The 21,677-nt window shown below is 39.8% G+C and overlaps 1 protein-coding gene across 6 annotated transcripts in view; it reads right to left on the bottom strand.

Annotated features, from left to right (window-relative positions):
- The window catches only part of DENND1A (DENN domain containing 1A), a 501,318-nt gene that overhangs the window by 449,659 nt on the left and 29,982 nt on the right, over positions 1–21,677 (bottom strand). For all 6 annotated transcript variants that reach the window (XM_035015834.1, XM_035015837.1, XM_035015835.1 and 3 more), the window contains exon 2: positions 11,301–11,371. In XM_035015834.1, coding sequence (XP_034871725.1) covers positions 11,301–11,371 — 71 coding nt within the window. The remainder of the gene's footprint in view (positions 1–11,300; positions 11,372–21,677) is intronic.

Genomic DNA, 21,677 nt, shown 5'->3' with positions numbered 1-21,677 from the left:
TTGTGGATATTGACAAACTGATTCCAAAATATTTAGAGAGGCAAAAGACCCAGAAGAGTGAACACATTATTAGGAAGAACAAATCTGGAAGACTGACACTGACTTCAAGACTTACTATAAAGCTACAGTAACCAACACAGGATGGTACTGGTGAAAGAATAGACAGTTCAATAGAGAACCCAGAAATAGACCCATACATAGTAACTGATCTTTGCCCAAGGAGCAAGATAGTCTTTCAATAAATGATGCTGGAACAACTGAACAGCCACATGCAATCAAGTGAAACTACACACACACCTTCCTTACACCCTTCACAAAACTCAAAATGGATCATAGATCAAAATACAAAAGTATAAAACTCCTAGAGATAACATAGCAGAAAACCTAGATGACCCCTGAGTATGGCAATGCCTTTTTAGATATGCCACCACACGCATGATCCATGAAAGAAAATACTGGTAATCTGGACTTCAATTAAAAATAAAAACTTCTGCTCTACCAAAGACAATGCCAAGAGAATGAGAGGACAGGCCACAAACTGGGAGCAAATATTTGTAAAAAAACACATTTGATAAAGGACTGTTACCCAAAATACACGAATAACTCAAAGCTCAATAAGAAAACCAATTTTTTAAAAATTAGACACCTCCCCAAACATGATATACAGATGGCAAAGCAGAATATGAAAAAAATGTTCCACATATGTCATCAGGGAGATGCAAATTAAAACAACAAGATACTACTACACACATTAGAATGACCAAAATCCGGAACACTGGTAATACCAAATGCTGGTGAGGGTATGGAGCTGTGGACGCTCATTCACTGCTGGCAGGAACAGGAAATGGCAGGGATACTTTGGAAGAAAGCTGGCAGTTTCTAAAAACTAAACATACTCTTGCCGTCCAGCAATCACATCCTTGGTATTTACCCAAAGGAGCTGAAAACTTATGTCCACACAAACACCTGCACGTGGATGTTTATAGCAGCTTTATTCATAATTGCCAAAACCTGGAAGGAACCAAGATGTCTTTCAGTAGCTGAATGGATAAACTGTAGCGCATCCAGATAACGCAGTATGATTAAGCACTAAAAAGAAATGAGCCATGAAAAGACAAGGAATAACCATGCACGCACGCACGCACAACCAACCATAAACGCATACTACCGAGGGAAAGAAGCCCACTTTAGAAGTCTACATCCTGTATGATAACAGCTATATGGCATTCTGGAAAAGGCAAAATCATGGAGACAATAAAAAGATCACTGGTTGCCAGGGGTTGGGAGTACATGAAGGGATAAACAGGCAGAAGACAGAGGATCTTCAGGGCACTGAAAGTATTCTATATGATACTATAAATGGATACGTTATCATACATTTGTCTAAAACTGAAGAATACACAACACCCTGAAATAAACAATGGACTTTGGGTGGTTATGGTGTGTCAGCATAGGACCACTGATGGTAAAAAAAAAATGTGCCACTCTGCTGGGGCATGCTGACATTGGGTGAGGCTGTGCATGCCTAGGGCATATGTATATATATATACACCCATGGGAAATCTCTCTATATTCCTCTCTACTTTGCTGTGAACCTAAACCTTCTCTAAAATAATATTTTTTTTGAAAGATTTTATTTATTTATTTGACAGAGAGACAGACAGTCAGAGAGGGAACACAAGAAAGGGGAGTGGGAGAGGGAGAAGCAGGCTTCCCGCTAAGCAGGGAGCCCGATGCAAGGCTCGATCCCAGGACCCTGGGATCATGACCTGAGCCAAAGGCAGACACTTAACGACTGAACCACCCAGGTGCCTTAAAATAGTATCTTTTAAAACAAATGACAAATAACAGCTCTCACTTATTAAGAACTTTCCATGTCCCATGCACTCTGCATTCCCATTTAATCTTTCAACTAAATGAAGTAAGTACTATTAAGGCAAAATATAGATCAACGAACTTAAGTGCTCACGTGGATTTTATGGTTTAGTAGATCAATGAATTGCTGGTCCACCTAGAGGGCCCAGGACCTTACACTGTGAACCACAAAATACAGCAAGAACCACCACACTGCCATGAATTACCAAAAATCATGAGACTCTCCTATATTGTAATTTATACCCAGATGGCCCCTAAATTGCACACTTTAGGAAGAAATCTTCAAATAACTAAACATTAAGAAAATATATGGCTCACTTTGTTACTTTTTAAGAACAGCAATTCAAAAAGTCATTCTACATAACCGATTTAGAGCATCAGCATAGTGTAATAAAAAGCACAAGCTTCAAGCAAGGATACACAATTAAGGTAAAATTCAAAATGTGATCTCAGTAGGAATACAGAGGGACTTCAAAGTACAAAATGTCCTATTTCCTAAGTTGAGTGGTGGGTACGTACATTTTTGTTTATTCTTTAAGCTGTGCATACACATACAATTTGTGTTACAGTTTTCATAAACTGGTTTAAAGAATACAGTCAGAGTAGACTTCAAATCCCAACTCTGTCCTTTGGACAAGTTGCTTCCTATCTCTGAGCTTTAATCACTCAATACTTATTGAGGGCCTACGATATGCCAATTACTGTTCTAGCTGTTGGAATTTCAGGTACAAGAAAGAGGTCATTTCTGCCCTCATGGAACCCTATTTTTCTTACCTATAAAACTGAGCTGATACTTCTTACTTCATTAGGTGGTGGGCAAAAGCTTTATTACAACGAGCTTTCCCTAGGCTCAAATATAGTTTAAAGAAATACTCTAACAATCCTACAACATAAGGCACATTACAATTCTCAAAGGCACCCCTTTTCAAAATCAGCTTAAAAAGTACAGTGAGGGGAGCCTGGGTGGCTCAGTCATTAAGCATCTGACTTCGGCTCAGGTCATGATCTCTGGGTCCTGGGATCGAGCCACGTGGGTGTCAGGCTCCACATTCAGTGGAGAGAGTCTGCTTGTCCCTCTCCCTCTGCCCTTCCCCCGACCCGGCTCGTGCTCGCTCACTTGCTCTCAAATCTTAAAAAAAAAAAAAAAGTACAGTGAAATGAGGTTCCACACCTCTATTCCAAATAAGTTATTTTCAAATGGGCATGTCAAGTACTTAGAGTCAGGAAAAATTACAAAAATTTTTAAGTAATCCATGTCTTCTGAGTGGTAATTTGTCCCTACACTACTGCAAATCATAGTTCATACTCCATAAAGTGGATTCACTTCCTCTGGGGGGGAAAAAAAAAAAATCAAAGGATTCAAAAGAAGAAAAATAAAGAAAAGCTAAAGTAATCATGCTAACTCATTTAAAAGGAAAAAAAAAACTAAGAAATCCTTGTACAGTTCATGAATGAAAACTGCCTCTCCCCTGATTTTCTATATAAGCCTGATTTTTCTTCTCTCACAATATCTGATTTTTCTAACTACTGCATGTGCAGGTAATATTAACCAGTACTTTTTGGGATGATGCCACAAGAATGAAGTTAAAATCCTGTATCTACAACTTGATGGTTGTCCCATCTGGGCAAACAAATTAACCTTTGAGCCTCAGTTTCCTAAAAAATAGGACCCATCTTAAAGGGGTCGTATATTACCAATATAAAAGTAAGTGTAACAATATTAAGAAAAGGGACTGAGACATAAGGACTCAATAAAAGTTAGCCACTTTATCACCATTCTTCAAAAGTTTGCTGTGATTCATTATCTTATTATTGAAAAGATAATAAATTTAGTTAATACCTCTAATATTTTAATCTGAAGTAAAACAACTCTCAAAGGGCTTTTTTCCCCTCCATCCCACTTCTAAAGAAACAGCATAAATTTTTTTTTAAGATTTTGAGAGTGAGTATAAGGGAGCACAAGGGGGGGGGTGGGCAGAGGGAGCAGCAGACTCCCCACTGAGCAGGGACTGAGATCATGAGCTGAGCCAAAGGCAGCCACCCAGGCACCCTTTCATTTTTTACATCAGTTTTTTTAAAATATCTAATAAAAAAAATTATCTAGTCACATTGAGCATCCACTGTGGTCACAAATCCAAGCAACATTCGTAGAATTAGAGACCTGCAAAGTGAAAGCTCAAATTCAGAATAAACAAAGCTGGCTCTCAATCCTTTCCGTTGGCTGAGACTCGGTTTTCTTCATGATCCTGCTGATCCAGAAACGAGAACAGCTATTTAAGAGAGATTTGAAAGCCAGGCTGTTTGCATGTTTAAGTTACTGATATAGCTGGAAACCTCAGCTAACCAGAGCATCACATCATAAGCATTCCTTCCAGAGTTCTCATAACAGTTTCTTCACTTTATCCACTTCTTGCTACCAAGTGGCCACTGGGCTACTGCAGTAAAACACTGGGCAGGGAGCTGACACCAGAGGAAGTGGGTGAGCAGAACAGCCTCGAGAACCTGATGCTGCGGCCATTCTCCCAGGCAGGGTGCGCTTGGCAGGCTCTGAGATGCCAGCAGTAACAAGACACTTGTGTTTGAAATGCAGTCCAGAGTTTCGGCATGGCCAGTACCGTCTGATCATGGGACTGGCAGACTCATCCCTCTTGCAAGAGCACCCTCTTCCGAGACCTTCAGTCAGATACGCTAAACTCAGCTCTGGCAACTTTCACAACTTGAGACGACTCTATTCATTTCCTGGGATCCCCAAGTAAAGGTGGGTTCTTGAACAAATACATAAATGGAATGTGGCCAAAAAAGCATAAAAGTTAAGAACAAAGTAGGTCAAATATCTACTCAAAATGTTCCAGCTTCTTTTTAAAATCACATACCTAAGTAACAAGCACTATACACAGAGATGTTTGCCAGCATGATTTACAACAAGAGAACTCTGGAAACAATCTAAAGATCCAATTATAAGTAAATATTACTCATAAACATGATGTAGTAATTCACAGCAAATGAAATTATTTTCACAAAGCTATATTAATAATTTTAGGAAAAGCTTAATGATTTGGGGAGGACCAGCAAGAAAAACACACATATAGCAGAAGTTCAGGGGAAAAGTTTATATGTATATTTATATATATATATATACACACACACACATAATTTTTATATATGCTTTATTTCCACATGCAAAAGAAAACAAGGAAATATACCAAAACATTAATAGTGTTTATCACCGAGTGATAATTTTTCTCTTTGTAATTTTTCAAAAATGTTTAAATTGTATACACACTCAAAAACTAATCCAAAAACAAGCTACTGAAAATTTAAATAGAAAAAACCACAAACCAGGATAATCTGTCAATATGCACTAACTTGAGAAAATTTTTGGTTGGCTTTTTTTTTTTTTAATTTACAATGAGAATATACCACAGTATAAGAAAAATTGTAAGAATGAAACTCCCACAGAAGTTTATAGAACAAAATGTATACTAAATCCTCCAATTAAAGACCCGTAAAGTAGTTTCAGTGCCTTCTAACCCACCTTCTCACAGCAGGGAATTAATCCCTCTGAGGGATGCAAACAAACTTCAAAGAGAAGATTATGCCCAGACACTAGTACGGTAGAGCGTAAGGTTTATACCTAAGTTTGCTCAGATACTTTGGCAGAGATCGGAGATGCAGATCCAAGGAACAAAGACTAATCTTAAGGCAGATTCCTTGCAATCATTTAAAAAGACAAAAATAATGCATTCAGTATCAAAAAAAGGCAAATACAATAAATTTTATTAAAAACAAGAAGGTTGTAGAAATAGACAAAAGGTACCTAAAATCAAATACCAAATAACAGCTTATTCCCTGGCAAGAGCAACTAGGAAATCTCACAAACTCCCAAAGAAAGCGAGAGGCACCAGGAGTTCAGTTTGTGTACCCAAATCTTAACTGGCATGATGTTTCCAAGGTGTCCCATTCAGTGTCCAGGGTCTTGATGCACTAAGTGGAGCTGACAGATCACATGTCCTTTCCATGGAGGTCATGGAATGCTCTTCAGAGTGCAGTACACAGAGCGCTTACAATACATGTCTTCAGTAAGGGAGACATTAAAAGTAATTGAGGGGAAAAGAACCGTTTCTAAAGTCTAGTAGTATTTCTTTTTTTTTTTTTTTTAAGATTTTATTTATTTATTTGAGAGAGAGAGAATGAGAGAGAGCACATGAGAGGGGGGAGGGTCAGAGGGAGAAGCAGACCCCCTGCCGAGCAGGGAGCCCGATGCGGGACTCGATCCAGGGACTCCAGGATCATGACCTGAGCCGAAGGCAGTCGCTTAACCAACTGAGCCACCCAGGCGCCCTATTTCTCTTTTTTAAGATTCTATTTATTTATTTGAGAGAGAAGAAGAGAGCAAAAGCAGGGGTAGGAGCAGAGGGAGAGGGAGAAGCAGGCTCCCCGCTGAGCAGGAAGCCAGATGCAGGGGGCTCAATCCCAGGACCCTGTAGATCATGACCCAAGCTGAAGGTAGATGCTTAACCGACTGAGCCACCCCAGGTGCCCCTAAAGTCTAGTAATATTTCTTACTGGCCTTTCTCAGATCTGTCATCTTTTTTTTTTTTTTTTTTTTAATGTGAGGTGATTTTTTTTTTTTTTTTGGTATGATTTAGAAGTACCTGATTATTTTTTTTTAAGACCTTATTTTTTAAGTAACCTCCACACCCAACATGGGGCTCGAACTTACAACTCCAAGATAAAGAGTCACACACACTACCAACTGACCCAGCCAGGTGCCCCTAGAAGTACCTGATCATTTTATTAAAATGTTTTAAGTAAAGGAGTAGTAGACCCCAGTAATGCAGATTTAGTTTCCCAATTGTTTTTTTGGTTTTGGTTTTGTTTTCAAGTAGGCTCCACACCCAATGTAGGGCTTGAACTCACAACCCCGAGATCAAGAGTTGCATGCTCTACCAAGTGAGCCAGTCAGGCACCCCTAATTAGTCTCCCAATTTTTAAATTAGCTAATCATCTGAGAGAAAACTAAAAACCTTAAAAGATTAAAGACCTAAATGCGAAAGGCAAAACCATAAATTTCTTAGAGGAAAATACCTTCATAACTGTGGAGTAGGAAAATACTGGTCAATTGTACTATATTAAAATCAAGAAGTTACAATCAAAGTTAACACGAAGAGAGTGAAAGACAAACCATAGAGTGGAAGAAGATATTTGTAATACATACAACGAGATAATTAGTATCCATTATATAATCTTAAAAATCAATGAGGAAAAGGTAGAAAACTCAGTAAGAAAAGTTAGCAAGAGACTGAACAGGCACTTTAAAAAACAAGCTATTCAAGAGGCCAATAAGCAGAAGGTGCTTGGTCTCATTAGTCATCAGGAAAATGCAAATAAAAACAACAATGAGATACTGCTATATAACCATCAGGTTGCCAAAAATCAACACATCTAACTGTACCAAGGACTGATGAAGTTGTAGAGTAGTAAGGACTATCAAACACTGCTGGAGGGAGTGTAGACTAGCATAATTTTGAAAAACAGGTTAGCATGATCCAGTAATCAAGTATGGTATCTATCCTAAGGAAATGTACGTTTAAGTGCGCCAGGATTCACGTATAAGGAATGATTACGGCAGCATCGCTTGTAATAGCCCAAAACTGCACACAACTTCAAGTGTTTTCAACAGAACGGATAAATTGTGATATAATCCTACAGTGTATTACACAGCAATGAAAATGAATGACTATAGCTACACACAACATGAAGAACCCTTACAAACATAACCTCGAGCAAAAAAAACAGCAAAACTACACAAAGAATAATTCTGTTTCTATAAAATTCAGAAGCAAGCAATAAATTATATTTTTCAAGGAGATATACTTAGGTCATAAAACTATAAAGAAAAACAAATGATTATCATAAAAGTCAGGATAGTTACCTCTGGAGAAAGGAAAGGAGGAACCTCTGGGGTGCCAACCAAACCCACCTCCAACACTTACAGGGCTTCAGCAAGAGTACAAATAGAGGCCCTCATACCATGTATGTTAATATTTAACAGATATGAAACAAGCTTACAAAATATTAAATAAAATATGTTCTATCCTCCTATCATGACAAATATACCTTTATAACGGCCTGGAAAGCCAGATTCATACAGAGAATTTTGGGATTCCCCAGAGTCCCATGCAGAAACATGCTGATCCAGGGAGAACTGGCCACTGGTCCACCACCCATCACCCTCTTCTCCACCCCACACAGCCAAGGACCTCACACACAAGCATGCAGTCACCTCCACTCACAAGTCCAAGCTCCATCCCATACCCTACTCTCCACACACAGCCACATTTAGGCCATCCCTTGAATACACCAGCAGCCCAGCCCACCCTCAGAAGTATGGACCCCAGGAAAGGGACTCACACAGGCTCTGGAAACAAGCTCAGGGCCATTTGGGCAAGAAATTCTGGGATCCTAGGTACTTAAAGTATGGTCTACCATGGAAAAGTTCAGGCTCTAAGCAGGCATGTCCCACAGGGCCCAGAGACTCTGCCCCATGGAAGAGCACCAAAGTAGGGCCCACTAAAGCACAGGGCCAGGCAGGGAGCCCTCCTGCAGTAATAGTATTTCCTTAGACCCAGGAAACATTATATTTCTTAGCCTGGAAAGCAGTAACATGGGCACATGATCATTATTTGCTAAACTGTACATGTAAGTTCCATGTACTTTTTTTCCACAAATAAGGGACAGGCATCATGTGCCTGCTGATATAATACACAATAACACACAGAGACCCCTGCCAAAATTTCATAACCCGAATCTAATCATGAGGATATGATCAGATCCAAATCTAGAGACCTTCTGCAAAACAACAGACCTAAATTCTTCAAAACATGTCTGTGATAAAAGGTAAGGAAAGGCTGCAAAACTCTTACTTACTGAAAGAAACTAAATACATGTGAAGCTGAGTGGACTGCATGACCCTGAATAATTGGATTCTGGATCAGAAAGGAAAATGCTATAAAGGATACTATCAGCACAACTGATTAAATTTAAATATGGACAACTGACATTATATCAACATTAAATTCTTGTATTTCAATAATTGTACTAGAGTTATGTAAGAAAATTCTTAGGAGAGGGCGCCTGGGTGGCTCAGTTGGTTAAGCGATTGCCTTCGGCTCAGGTCATGATCCTGGAGTCCCGGGATCGAGTCCCGCATCGGGCTCCCTGCTCAGCAGGGAGTCTGCTTCTCCCTCTGACCCAACCCCCTCTCATGTGCTTTCTCTCTCATCCTCTGTCAAATGAATAAATAAAATCTTTAAAAAAAAAAAAAAGAAGAAGAAGGTAAAAAAAAAAAAAAAAATTCTTAGGAGATATATTCTGAAGTATGTAGGGATAAAGGGTCGCTATATCCGCAATTTATTCTCAGACGGCTCAGCAAAAAGAGTATGCATGTACATATAGAGTGATAAAGCAGATATGGCAAAATTGGGTAACAACTGACAAAGCTGAGGAAAGGGCATATGCACTTGACCATTCTTATAACTTTCATCTTTTAAAAATATTTTCAAGGGGCGCCTGGGTGGCTCAGTCAGTTAAGCGTCTGCCTTCATCTCAGGTCGTGATCCCGGGGTCCTGAGATCGAGCCCCGCATCGGGCTCCCTGCTCGGCGGGAAGCCTGCTTCTCCCTCTCCCATTCCCCCTGCTTGTGTTCCCTCTCTCGCTGTGTCTCTCTTCTGTCAAATAAATAAATAAAATCTTTAAAAAATAAAATAAAAATATTTTCAAAATTAAAAGTTTTTAAAATATACTAAAGGGTTAAACATGGAAGACGTTGTCTATGGCGCAGAGGAATTAAGATGACTGGGGTAAGATAAAGACTTCGCATTTTGTTCATTCTTCCATCTTATTTGTACTTCTCTAATTTTGTTCTTTTTCCCCAAAAAAAATCATTTTAACTTTGGGAGGAAAAAATCCTAGAACACTGAAAGAGGAAACATTAGCAACTGTAAAATAAGAAAAATTCTGTCCCTAAATTTATCTGTCAAATCATAGCCATCATCATCAAATGGTTACTCTGTAAAGTAGGCCCACAGAGGGGCTGCTGCAGGTATGCACCTAATAACAGACGCTTCCCAAGGCAATGGTTTGCAGAATAAGAGGGATAACTTAACATGGATGTTAACATTCTACTTCTAGAATGACCACAAATTTGTAACCTTTATTAGATAATCCAGAAAGTGGAACACACAGTTATATCACTTTTGCTATTAAGAGAAATTCATTCATTTTAACAAATATTAGTGACATTATGCAAAGCCCTGTAGATGACATGGAGAGATGTGCCCAACATGGTCATGGCCCTCAAGAAGGCAACTTAGCAGAGTAAAGGAGACTTGAAACCAAAAATCCTGGTTCTTCTGCACAGTGATGATCCTGGTAAATTATTTGACCAGAGATTCTATTTTCTCGTAGGTATAATGGAGCTGCCACCCAACTATCTTTAAAGGGTTGTATTGTAAGGATAAAATGTCAAGCACATAGGACAAAGGAACAGATACTCAATAAAAGGTAGCTGTTTTGTGAGTATTACAGTCTAACGTAATGAAATAGAAAATACTGCATAGCCAATTAAGAGCACCACTGGAATCCTGATTACTCCAAGTTTCTAATCCAAGTAAATTCACTCTCCCTAAACACCAAGTAATACGCACAACTGTTTGTGTGTGTGGACCAAGAGTTGCTCCCTGACATACCTCTGGCAAATGCATCACTCTCTTAGTTACCAAGAAAAAGAACACTAGGTTACAGGGTTATTTTTTTTTTTCTCATTAACCAAGAAGGATTTTAGTTGAGAATATACTCAGTCTTTGCAAGATACGCTAACCTTATCTGAGACCCTGTTGTCCAGGAATACACATCCAAATCAGTCCAAAATCTAAAGCCAGGAGAGGTGTTTTCTTCAACTCATTTCCAACTTTTACCAGCAGACATAAAATTTACTACATTAAATCCATTTCAAACATCTCCTTCCAGTTTAGTGGCAGAGATTTCCCTTTATATTATTTTGTAACCTAATTCTAAGCCTTCCTCATTAGCAAGGTGACAATATTTCATACTAAGCAGCTGACTTCCAGGCATCTGTGAAAGATACAAACCAAAACTCAATGATTACAATGAATAAAGCCATACTTCAAGCCTGTCATGGCAGTGACTCTTAAATTGTTCACTGTGCTTATTCTCCATTCCTTAGGATGATGTGGAATAAAAGGGAAAGACAAATATATTTAAAGATAAACCACAGTTTAGAATATTCACATATCCCACATGGACAGCTATCTCCACCTGATCTTAGCCAAAAGGCTGAGAAGCGATGTCCTGCACAGCCATCTCATACAATAAACACATATCATAATCAAACATGCAAATACCTGAAAGAGTGCCACCTGTCCTAGGATAGGCCACTTCAACATAGACTTCAAACGTGGTCTCTGGGTTCTGCCTACAAAAGAAACAGATTGTGATTACTGACAAGGATTGAGGCAGCATGGTATAGAACATGTGGGCTGTGGTATAAGGCAGACCTTATTTAAAATCATTAGCTCCACAACTTAATAGCTGGGGAACTTTGGCCAAGTTACTCAACTTCTCTGAGCCACATCTTCCTAATCTATAAAATGAAAGCACCTGGAGTGCCTGGGTGGCTCAGTCAGTTAAGCACCTGTCTTCAGCTCAGGTCATGATCTCAGGGTCCTGGGATCAAGCTCCTCGTTGGGCTCCCTGCTCAGTGGGAGTCTTCTTCTCCCTCTCCCTCTGCTCATACATCGCCCCCCACACCCGCCCCCGCCACTTGTGCTCCCTCTCTCTTCTCTCAAATAAAAATCTTCAAGAAAAAAAAAAAAATGAAAACACCTAACCAGAAGAATTATTGTGAAACTTAACACACGAAAACTGTCTAGGTACAATGCCTGACAAATAATAGGCTAGCTGTGATTATGATTTCACAGGCATCATATTTTGAATTTACACAGCCGTATAAATTCAAATCCTACCTACACAGGTAGAATTTTGAGGAAACTCAAACCAAGGAAACACTAGCACAAAGTAGCTTCTCCCGCATATTCCAGGATAAAACACATATGATGCAGTTAACTTGCTTATTTACAAGTTTTAAAGACTGAAACAAGAGAAACGGTATCCTAAATCACTAGGCTATTATGAAGACAGGATGCTAATCTAAATATAAGATACCGTTTCCACATAGGAGGCTTCACCTGTGCTGGCAAGCATATGAATGTTCACTATTGTATCCTTTTACCTCTTTATGTCATAAATATATCAAAATAAGGCTGAAAAAGATCACAGCAGTTACAGAATATTAACAGTTGTTAATTCTGAATGATGAGAATATTGGGTTATATTAGCTTTGAGTTTTCTCTTTGATTCTGAAACTACAAAAAAAGATATTTCCAGATTGACTGAAAATGGTTTAGGAGAAAATGTTATACTTTCAAATGTCTACAATTGAATTCTAAAATTTTAAACCTGACAACACAGCTCAGTCACCTGATCAGATCTAACGGTTAATTTCAAATAAATACCCTGAATTTGCCCAGTAGATTCCACTTCTCAAAATAACTCTCATTCATCTCATTTCAACCTCATTATAATCCTATGAGGACAGGTGGATCAGTTATTATTATTCTCACCATACAGGTGAGGAACCTGAGGCAAAGAGATTCTATGTGACTTGTTGGTGGTCCCACAGCTAGTTAGAAACACAGCCAGAACCTGAATTCACCCTCCTGGAGCTCGAATTCTGTGCTTCATTGATTGTAAGATGAACTTTTTTCCCCCCACACTCCCACATCTCTTACAATCTATTGCATCTTAATGCTAAATGGAAGCATTTTTTTTTTCTTCCTTAGTAATACATATAATGGTGCATTTTACAAATAAGGGTATTAGATTCAATAAAACATTTTAATATTCCCTCTACTTCCTTAGGAGTAGAAAAATGTGTGTTTTGTCAATCAGGAATCTATTTCTCTTGTGAAAGATTATCATTCTTTCACTGAAGAGAAACTTAAGCTTTTGCTTTAAATAAGTACCTACAGTGAAAAGAGTTGGCTGCTCTAAAGTTCAAGGTATTTAAATATACCTTGTCAAATTTTAAAAATCAGACAGTAAAGCAGAGTATTTTACTTAATAGGCTAAATAAAACAAAGTAAACTGAAGTTTGAAGAGAGCCTTAAAATTTTTGTGTGTTTTCCCTGCAGGAGGATACAAAAAGGTCTACCAAGCTAGCTAGCATCCTTTGGCCACCAAGCATTGTTGAAAATGTCTTATGGAAACATCCCTTTCATTCAAATGATCTCAAAGTAGAGTGTTTGATTAAAGAAAGGAATGTTCTAAGGCTATTTAAAGAGCATCAGGAAGACTCCTTCTAAAATCTAAACATAGCCTTCCTGGGGTGCCTGGGTGGCACAGTCGGTTGAGTGTCCCAACTCTTCAGCTCAGGTCGTGATTTCAGGGTCATGGGATCGAGCCCCACGTTGGGCTCTGAGCTGAGCACAGAGTCTGCTTAGGACTCTCTCTCTCCCCCTCTGCCCCTCCTCCCCACAACTTGCACTTGCTCGCTCTAAAATAAGCCAATATTTAAAAGAAAAAAACTCTTTTTTTTTTTCCTCCACACCTGGGTGGCTCAGTCGGTTAAGTGTCTGCCTCCGGCTCAGGTCATGATCCCAGGGTCCTGGGATTGAGTCCTACATCAGGCTCCTTGCTTAGCAGGGAGCCTGCTTCTCCCTCTGCCTGCCATGCCCCTGGCTTGCGCGTGCATGCACGCGCCCTCTCTCTCTCGCTCTCTGACAAAATCTTTTTCAAAAAAACTTTTTAAATAAACATACCTTTCTTAAGCCGATTTTGCAACTGGCTGAATTTCATCTCAAAATTTCATTTGGAAAATTGAAATAAAAAACACATGCCTACGGAGATATTACGTAACAAATTTTTTAACACTAAAGCTCTGATACATTAACCTGTGCCATTAGGTTAAGGTATTTTGTACAGATCTGCTATGTCTCTAAATGAAGACTGGACTAACATTGTCTATGGTCACTGTCTCTGCTGCTTCTCCGTATCTCTAACACACTTCAACCAGGCTTCTGAACCCACTACAGCACTGCAAAAACTTGTCACGATTACCAACAACCACATTGCTAAAATGTGCTAAAATGGCCAATTCTCAGGGCTTGTCTTATTCAACGTCTTGGCAGCATTTGACACAGTCGATAGATTTTTCTGTCTTGAAACACTTTCCTCTCTTGCCTTCCAGGATATCACTCTTTTGGTTCTCTTCCTACCTTACTGGCTGCTCCTTCTCATGTAAGCTCTCCTACCCTTGAATTTAGTCCTGGACCTCTCCCTCTCTCTGCTCATTACTTAGATGATCTCATTCAGCCTCATAGCTTTAATTACCATGCAAATGCTGACAAGCCCCAAAATCATGTCTCCAACCTGACTTCTTCCCTGACTCCAGACTCCCTTATCCAACTGCCTACTCAACATCCCTGCTTGGATATTCAAGAAGCATTTCTAATTTAACAAATGGTGCTTTTCTTCCTCAAACCTGAGTCGCTTGAATTCCACCAATTATTCAGACAAAAAAAGACCTGATATCATCTTTGACCCCTCTTTTATATATTAGCCACAATCATTCACATGTCACAACCAGCAAATTCTGTTGATTTGATCATCAAAATATAACCAGAATCTGTGGGCCTGGGTGGCTCAGTTGTTAAGCGTCTGCCTTCGGCTCGGGTCATGATCCTAGTGTCCCGGGATCGAGCCCCACATCGGGCTCCCTGCTCCACGGGAAGCCTGTTTCTCCCTCTCCCTCTGCCCCTGCTTGTGTTCCCTCTCTTGCTATCTCTCTCTCTCTCTGTCAAATAAATAAAATCTTTAAATATATATATATATATATATAACCAGAATCTGAATGCTTCTCAGCATCCCCAACCCTGCTATCCTTGCCAGATCACCGTATCTCATCGATGACTGCAATACTCTCCTGCTGACTGATCTTGCTGCTTCCTCTCTTGCCCTCCTTTGATCAGATTTCAACTTAGTGGTCGGTAATCCTTTTATTGCAAAGTCGGTTTAGGTCAGTCCTCTGTCTAAAAACTCCCTAAAGTGTCCCCCATCACTCGAAGTCTTAGTTCTAGAGATGGATAATGGGGATAGTTGCACGACAGTATGCATGTCTTTAATACCACTGAACTGTACACTACAAAAATGGTTAAGACAGTAAATTTCACATGTATTTCACAATTAAAAAAAAAAAAACTGAAGATGGGAGAAAAAAGTCTTTACAGGGTCTACATGATCTGGCTTCTCCCTCTCTCTCCAACTTCATTTCATACCTTTTTCCCCTTGCTACTGCTCTCCAGGCACACTGTCCTTCCTTCAGCTCCTCAAACACACCAAACTCATTTCTAACAGCCCTTTGCACTGATCTTCATATAGGTGGCCCTTCTTGTCATTCAAAACTCAACTTCTATTTCACCTCCTCAGAAAGGCCTTCCCCAATACACTCTCTACCATCTAATTCTAATTTTCCACAGCATATCTATCACAATCTTGGTCATTGTCAGTCTCCCTCCTATGAATGTAAACTGCAGGAGGATTTTGTCGCTCCTACCCACTAGTGTTACCCAGGTACCTAAACAGTGCCTGGGACATAGCCAGAATCAAATACTGAGTAGAAGAAATAAAGGAAGTACAGACCAGCCTTTCCCAGGGTCTGAAAGATTTCAATGATAGGAGTGATTATACACTTCCGTGATTCTCAAACTTTAGCCTGTGAAAAGAGATTTCCAGTCCTACTCCAGAGTTTGGGAGGGGTGGGGGGAGAGCCCAAGAAGCATTTCTAACAAGTAGCCAAATACTTGCTTACTAGCAGGTAATACTGAGGCTGCTGGACTATTGATCACACTTTAAGAATGAACCACTGATCAAGTTAAACGGAATTCTTCTTCCAAATAACTTAGTACATAAAACAAAATAAACTTAAGGTATACCTTAGTAATCCATCAACAGTGCTTTTGCAATAGAACAGATTTCAAAGAAAAATAGGATTTGTAGAAGCACGGAAGCTTACTCCTATTGCTTTCCATAGTTACTGCCTCATTCTAATGAGTAATAATAAAACTACCTAAGTTTTTCACTCAGTTCAAATAGCTGCGAGAGTTCTATTACATGGAGCCAAAGATTATGACAGTTCCTTAAGAAAAAAAAAAAAAGGCAAAAAGCTGACTAAAACACTAAGAACAAATTGGACTATAATTATAAGTTATAGTCATGCTTATCCATGATCACTTACATGTTGCCTTATGGAAGAAGTGGTGACTAATGTTGTGACAAGTTATATAACATACCAACAAATATACATAAGTTATTTTAAGGGCCAGTGAAGCCAATGCAGATGGAAGCATTTTCTATTTCTCTGCAAATCAAAAAATAAATTTAAAAGTGTCTCTTCTAAATGCAAATGGCCAAGAGACTCTTAATATTTTCATTAAGCCTATAAACACCTAAGACTAACAATTTCCAGAGAGTCTCTGAGACTACCTTGAGACTGCTTATTTCCTCCATAACTCCTCAAGATGCTCAATATTTTTAACTACTTGGCTAAAGGAACCGAAAAACCTATTTCTGTCCTATTAACACTCACTGCTAATTCAGTACACGTAATGATGCTGAGAATACCATATTCAGAGCCAATTTTCCAATATGGACCCAAGTTTTCCCAGAACACTTCATGATATAGCTTAACATATTACCATGGAAATGTCCTGGTTCTGCCATGATATCCCACTATTAATTGCCTTACATTTCTCTCAATGATCTGGAACCCTGCCTACCTGCCAAGCAACTTTTTTTTTTTTTTTGCCACCCACCCTCACCTCCTGCAGTCCTGTACCCTAACATGCAGCTGTACAGAACTACTTGTAGCCTGCTCAACAAGCCATACTCTGGTTCACTAGGTACACCGTTACCGTACCCCTTCCACTACTATTTCTGTGTGCCAGGCATGATGCTAAGCACTTCACATGCACTATCTCTGTTAATCTTCAACTACCCTACGTGTGTTTACCCCCACTTAAAGAGGAGGACCCTGGGACACCTGGGTGGCTCAGTCAGTTAAACATCTGCCTTCAGCTCAAGCCATGATCCCAGGGTCCTGGGATCAAGTCCCACATCAGGCTCTTTGCTCAGCGGGGAGCCTGCTTCTCCCTCTGCCTGCCACTCCCCCTGCTTTGTGCTCTGACAAATAAAATCTTTAAAAAAAAAAAAAAAAAAAAGCTACAACTTTAAAATAAAAAAAAAATGACACTGAAACTCAGGATAAACTAGCCAAAGTCAAAGCAAAAGAGTAGCAGAATCAACATGAATCATCCAAAAGCTCTAACCACTTTACCGTTTGACATTATTGACATTATTCAGATGCTCTTCTGCAAGGAACAGTCTTTCCAGTCTTTTGCACTTGACAAATTCATTCATCAAGCCTCAGCTCAGGCACTTCTTCCTTTCTAGGAAGCCTTTCTCAATCCCCCCTGCCCACAGCGCAGACGGGGTTAAGTGCCCCTCCTCTACATTCCCAAGGCACCCTGTGCTTCCCCCACTCTTGCTGTTCTTACCACATTCAACGCTGATGCAATTACAATTACCCAAGGGGCTTTTAAAAGTCCTAATGCCCAGGCCACACCCCAGAACAATTAAAATCAGAATCTCCAGGCACCAGTATTTGTTTAAAGCTCCCCCAACTTATTCCAATGTGCAGCCAGTGGAGAACCACCCATGTACCTCTGATTAAATATCCACCTTCCCCTCTAGACTGGCAGCTTCTTGAGGGCACCAACAGCCTTCTCATAACCCTGGTCTGACACCTGGCATAATAAGTGTTTGATGCATGAGTCTTCCTCCAACACCTGACATGTGATTTCCGGCTCCTAGTAACTGCTTCCCTCTGACAAGAGGTAATTTACTGAATACACACTGCTTACACATGACTGTTACTCTTTAAAGATATTTTCCTTTGGAGTCAAAGGTATCAATAAGTCACACCTGACAACAGCCTTGGCTCTTAAATACAGAAAAATGACACACAAACAGCTAAAATGTGTTTGAAAGAAGGGAGGTCTGTTCAGTTTTTGCTTCTGGGAGAATGAAGCCTGAAAGTAAGCCAAGAGAGCATTTCTATTCAATACCACTCTTCTGAACACAATTCTCGGTGATTCACTGGAAGGGCCATGCTCAGTGCTCAGGGCCATGTTCTCAAAATGATTAAGTACACTCAGCTTGAAGTCATGAAACAGACAAAGGCTTTGACAAGATTCAGGCAGCAGGAAAGCTTAATGGGGTTTTTTGTTGTTGTTTTAGAGTATCATGCTATTGATCACTTTGCTGGATCATCAGCTTTCAATTAGGATCTACTTCTCTTCAATTACAACATATTATGAGATTAGGAGAAAAATATAACACTAACTCCTCATAAAATGAATCTTCGCTGCATATGGTAACCATGCTATAATGCTGGGCCCTCATCCCTTTAAGTGTTATTTAGAGCTACAAATTGAAACACACACAGTGTTAGGACACCTTACTCGTTTCATCAGCATCTAATCTTCAAACCAGCTAGTATCTATCAAGCAAAATAGCAACCTATTCTCTATAGATTAATGATCTGACTTCACCTCTGTTTCTTTAGTTACAAACTTACATGCTAAAGGAGCTGAGGTCTATTTCAAACTTCATACCAGTTGAACTGTCTTAAAGTTGACAACATAGTCAAGAGAAACTGTATACACTTCAGAACATACTAGCAAACATCACCTACTAAACATTGATTCCTTTAAGCCAGACAAACAAGCAAAAGGGTAGTGTTAATATTTCCAACAAGTCTCCATTTGTTTCAGTGAACTCTGAAATTAAAGCCGTTTTCCCAGGCTGAAAATGCTGTATCAAAGGGTGCTTTCTAACCCATAACAAGTTAACACCTCCATAGAAGAATGCAGTCATTGTTGAGACTTGTTAGAAAATGATTAACTTAGTTGTGTAATTATACAAACAAGTTGTTTCAAGATTTTACACTTAACTTTTCATTTCTAATAATGCTCTCAGGATCAGATTAATAAAGATACACAGATCCTGCTGTGCGAGGAGTTGCAAAGTTTCACCTTTCCATATATGCCTATGGAAATATTTTCGTGCCACCCTGAGCAGAACAAGCTAATGGAAGAAATTTAGCTGAGTTCCAAGAAGAAAAACAGTGCCTGCACACCCCTCAGCAATGTGCAATACTCCATACATTTTTTTTTTTTAAGATGTATTTATTTTAGAGAATGTGTGCCTGTGAGAGCAGGGGGAGGGGCAGTGGGAGAGGGAGAGAGAATCTCAGACTCCCTGCTGAGCACAGAGCCTGACACAGGGCTCGATCATGGCAAGACCCTGAGATCATGACCTGAGCGAAATCAAGAGTCGGACACCTAACCAACTGAGCTTCCCGAGCACCCCAATACTCCATACTGTTTTAAGAAATTCTCCACCGTGCTGAACTGCAGTGTAAAATATAGATTCTTCAACCATATTAACATTTGCAAAGATCATATCTATTTCATTAACATTTTTATCCTTAAAAAATATTTAAAAGCCTTCCCTTCCCTAACTTTTCCTCTGTTCTTGCTGAATAATTTAGTCCTAAAGTTATTACATAGGCAAAGCAAGGTAGATGTCTATGTAGGCAATGGCCCAGTGTGGGGTGTCAAGCCTGAGCAGGGTGAGGAAAATGTCCCTCAAGGACCCTGACAAGGGATGTTAGAACATGAGCTGGGTAGGAGGATATCTATGCTAAGGGGTGGCCTGGCAATACAATGCCAAATCCAAGTGGATAAGGAAGGCATTCACTTAGGTGAAGCAGCCTGGCATGGGGAGCCAGAACTTGAGTGGAGTGAGAAATGTGTTCAAACACAGGGATGGCCAGGCCTGAAACATAAGTGCAGTGAAAAATGTGCCCACATTCCTCAAAGGAAGTTACAAAGCTGTCAGAGCCCAAGAGGTTGAGGAGCATGTCCAAGCACAAGGGTACCCTAGAGTGGGGTGTGGAAGCCTGGGTAGGTTTGAAGAGTTTGGCCATGTGGGTTTGGGGCAGGCTTGCTTAGCATGATGGGGAGCCAGAGTCCAAGCAAGGTACCCATAGGGCAGTGGGGAGGGCAGGGACACATCAAACCACTGGAGTAGGTATGATGATCCTAGGAAAACAAGGTGAAAGAGAATATCCATATTGGGTAGGGGTGAAGGGGCCCAAGACCAGTAAGGAAGGCCTACTTTCTCACAAATGAAGTTATTAAGAAACTAGAATGAATTCTGTAGAGTTGGATTTGAATTGGAGGCATTAGTGTGAACACAAGGTTTTCAATAAATATATAGATAAGGAAATAAAATGTAAATGTAACCTGACTTTTAAACATACACATATTTCCTGGCTTTGTCTACTGACAGGGCCTAGAAGCAGCAACACCCCAACAGCAATGAGTATATCTAGTACCCAGACGTTGGGTTCTAAATACAACTCTTCTCTAACAGGAACCAGAGCTCCTTGGGTTTCGAAATAGCTGATTCCAGGGCTGGGGCAGAGAAAGTACAAAATGAGCTGGAACATCTTATTGTGTCAGAAAGCGAAGAAGTGCTCAGAGAATGACTGGGAACTGTCAAAAGACCAGCTTGAAAAGGCTCCCACTGGCTGGATCTGGAGTAATTTAAGCATCAAATTCAATAATGACATTAACAGATTATTAACCCATCAAATAAAACAGGAAACCATGAGTCCACACTGATATAAATAAGTGAATTAAAAACTGAATGGGGGGGCGCCTGGGTGGCTCAGATGGTTAAGCATCTGCCTTCGGCTCAGGTCATGATCCCAGGGTCCTGGGATCGAGTCCCGCATCGGGCTCTCTGCTCCTTGGGAGCCTGCTTCTCCCTCTGCCTCTCTCTCTCTCTGTCTCTCATGAATAAATAAATAAAATCTTTAAAAAAAAAAAAATACTTAAAAAAAAAAAACTGAATGGGGGCGCCTGGGTGGCTCAGTCGTTAAGCGTCTGCCTTCAGCTCAGGTCATGATCCCAGGGTCCTGAGATTGAGCCCCGCGTCGGGCTCTCTGCTCGGCGGAAAGCCTGCTTCTCCCTCTCCCACTCCCCCTGCTTATGTTCCCTCTCTCACTGTGTCTCTCTCTGTCAAATAAATAAAATCTTTAAAAAAAAAACTGAATGAGAAATGGACCATTTACACAGTTTCAAAGTACCTTCCCACAAAATACTAATTGCAAGAGGGAAAAGAGTGTAGAAGTTTAGCAAAAACTACCTTAATCAACTCATTAAAGTGATCAACATAAGTAATGAGACAAACAGCTAGAATGCAATGGGAAAACATCATTTCCATGACATTCCTGTCAAAGATGCTTCACCAGAATCTAATCTTAAGAAATATCAGACAATCAAATTCAAATTGAGGGATCTTCTAAAAAATAATCTGGCCTGTAATCTTTAAAAGTGTCAGATCACAGAAATCAAGGAAAGACTAAGGAGCTCTTTCAGACTGAAGGAAACCAAAGAAACATGACAACTGCACACAATGTATGATTATGAACTGGATCTTTTTGCTGTAATAAAAAAAAAAATGTTACTAGGACTACTGAAATTTGAATGAGGTCTAAGGATTCAATGTAGTAATGCATCAATGTTAACTCCTGA

Source organism: Mirounga leonina, unplaced genomic scaffold, assembly GCF_011800145.1.
Source record: "Mirounga leonina isolate KUSES-001 unplaced genomic scaffold, KU_Mleo_1.0 Mir_170, whole genome shotgun sequence".
In the NCBI taxonomy this organism is placed as follows: Eukaryota; Metazoa; Chordata; class Mammalia; order Carnivora; family Phocidae; genus Mirounga; species Mirounga leonina.
This window is presented reverse-complemented; position numbering and strand designations above follow the sequence as displayed.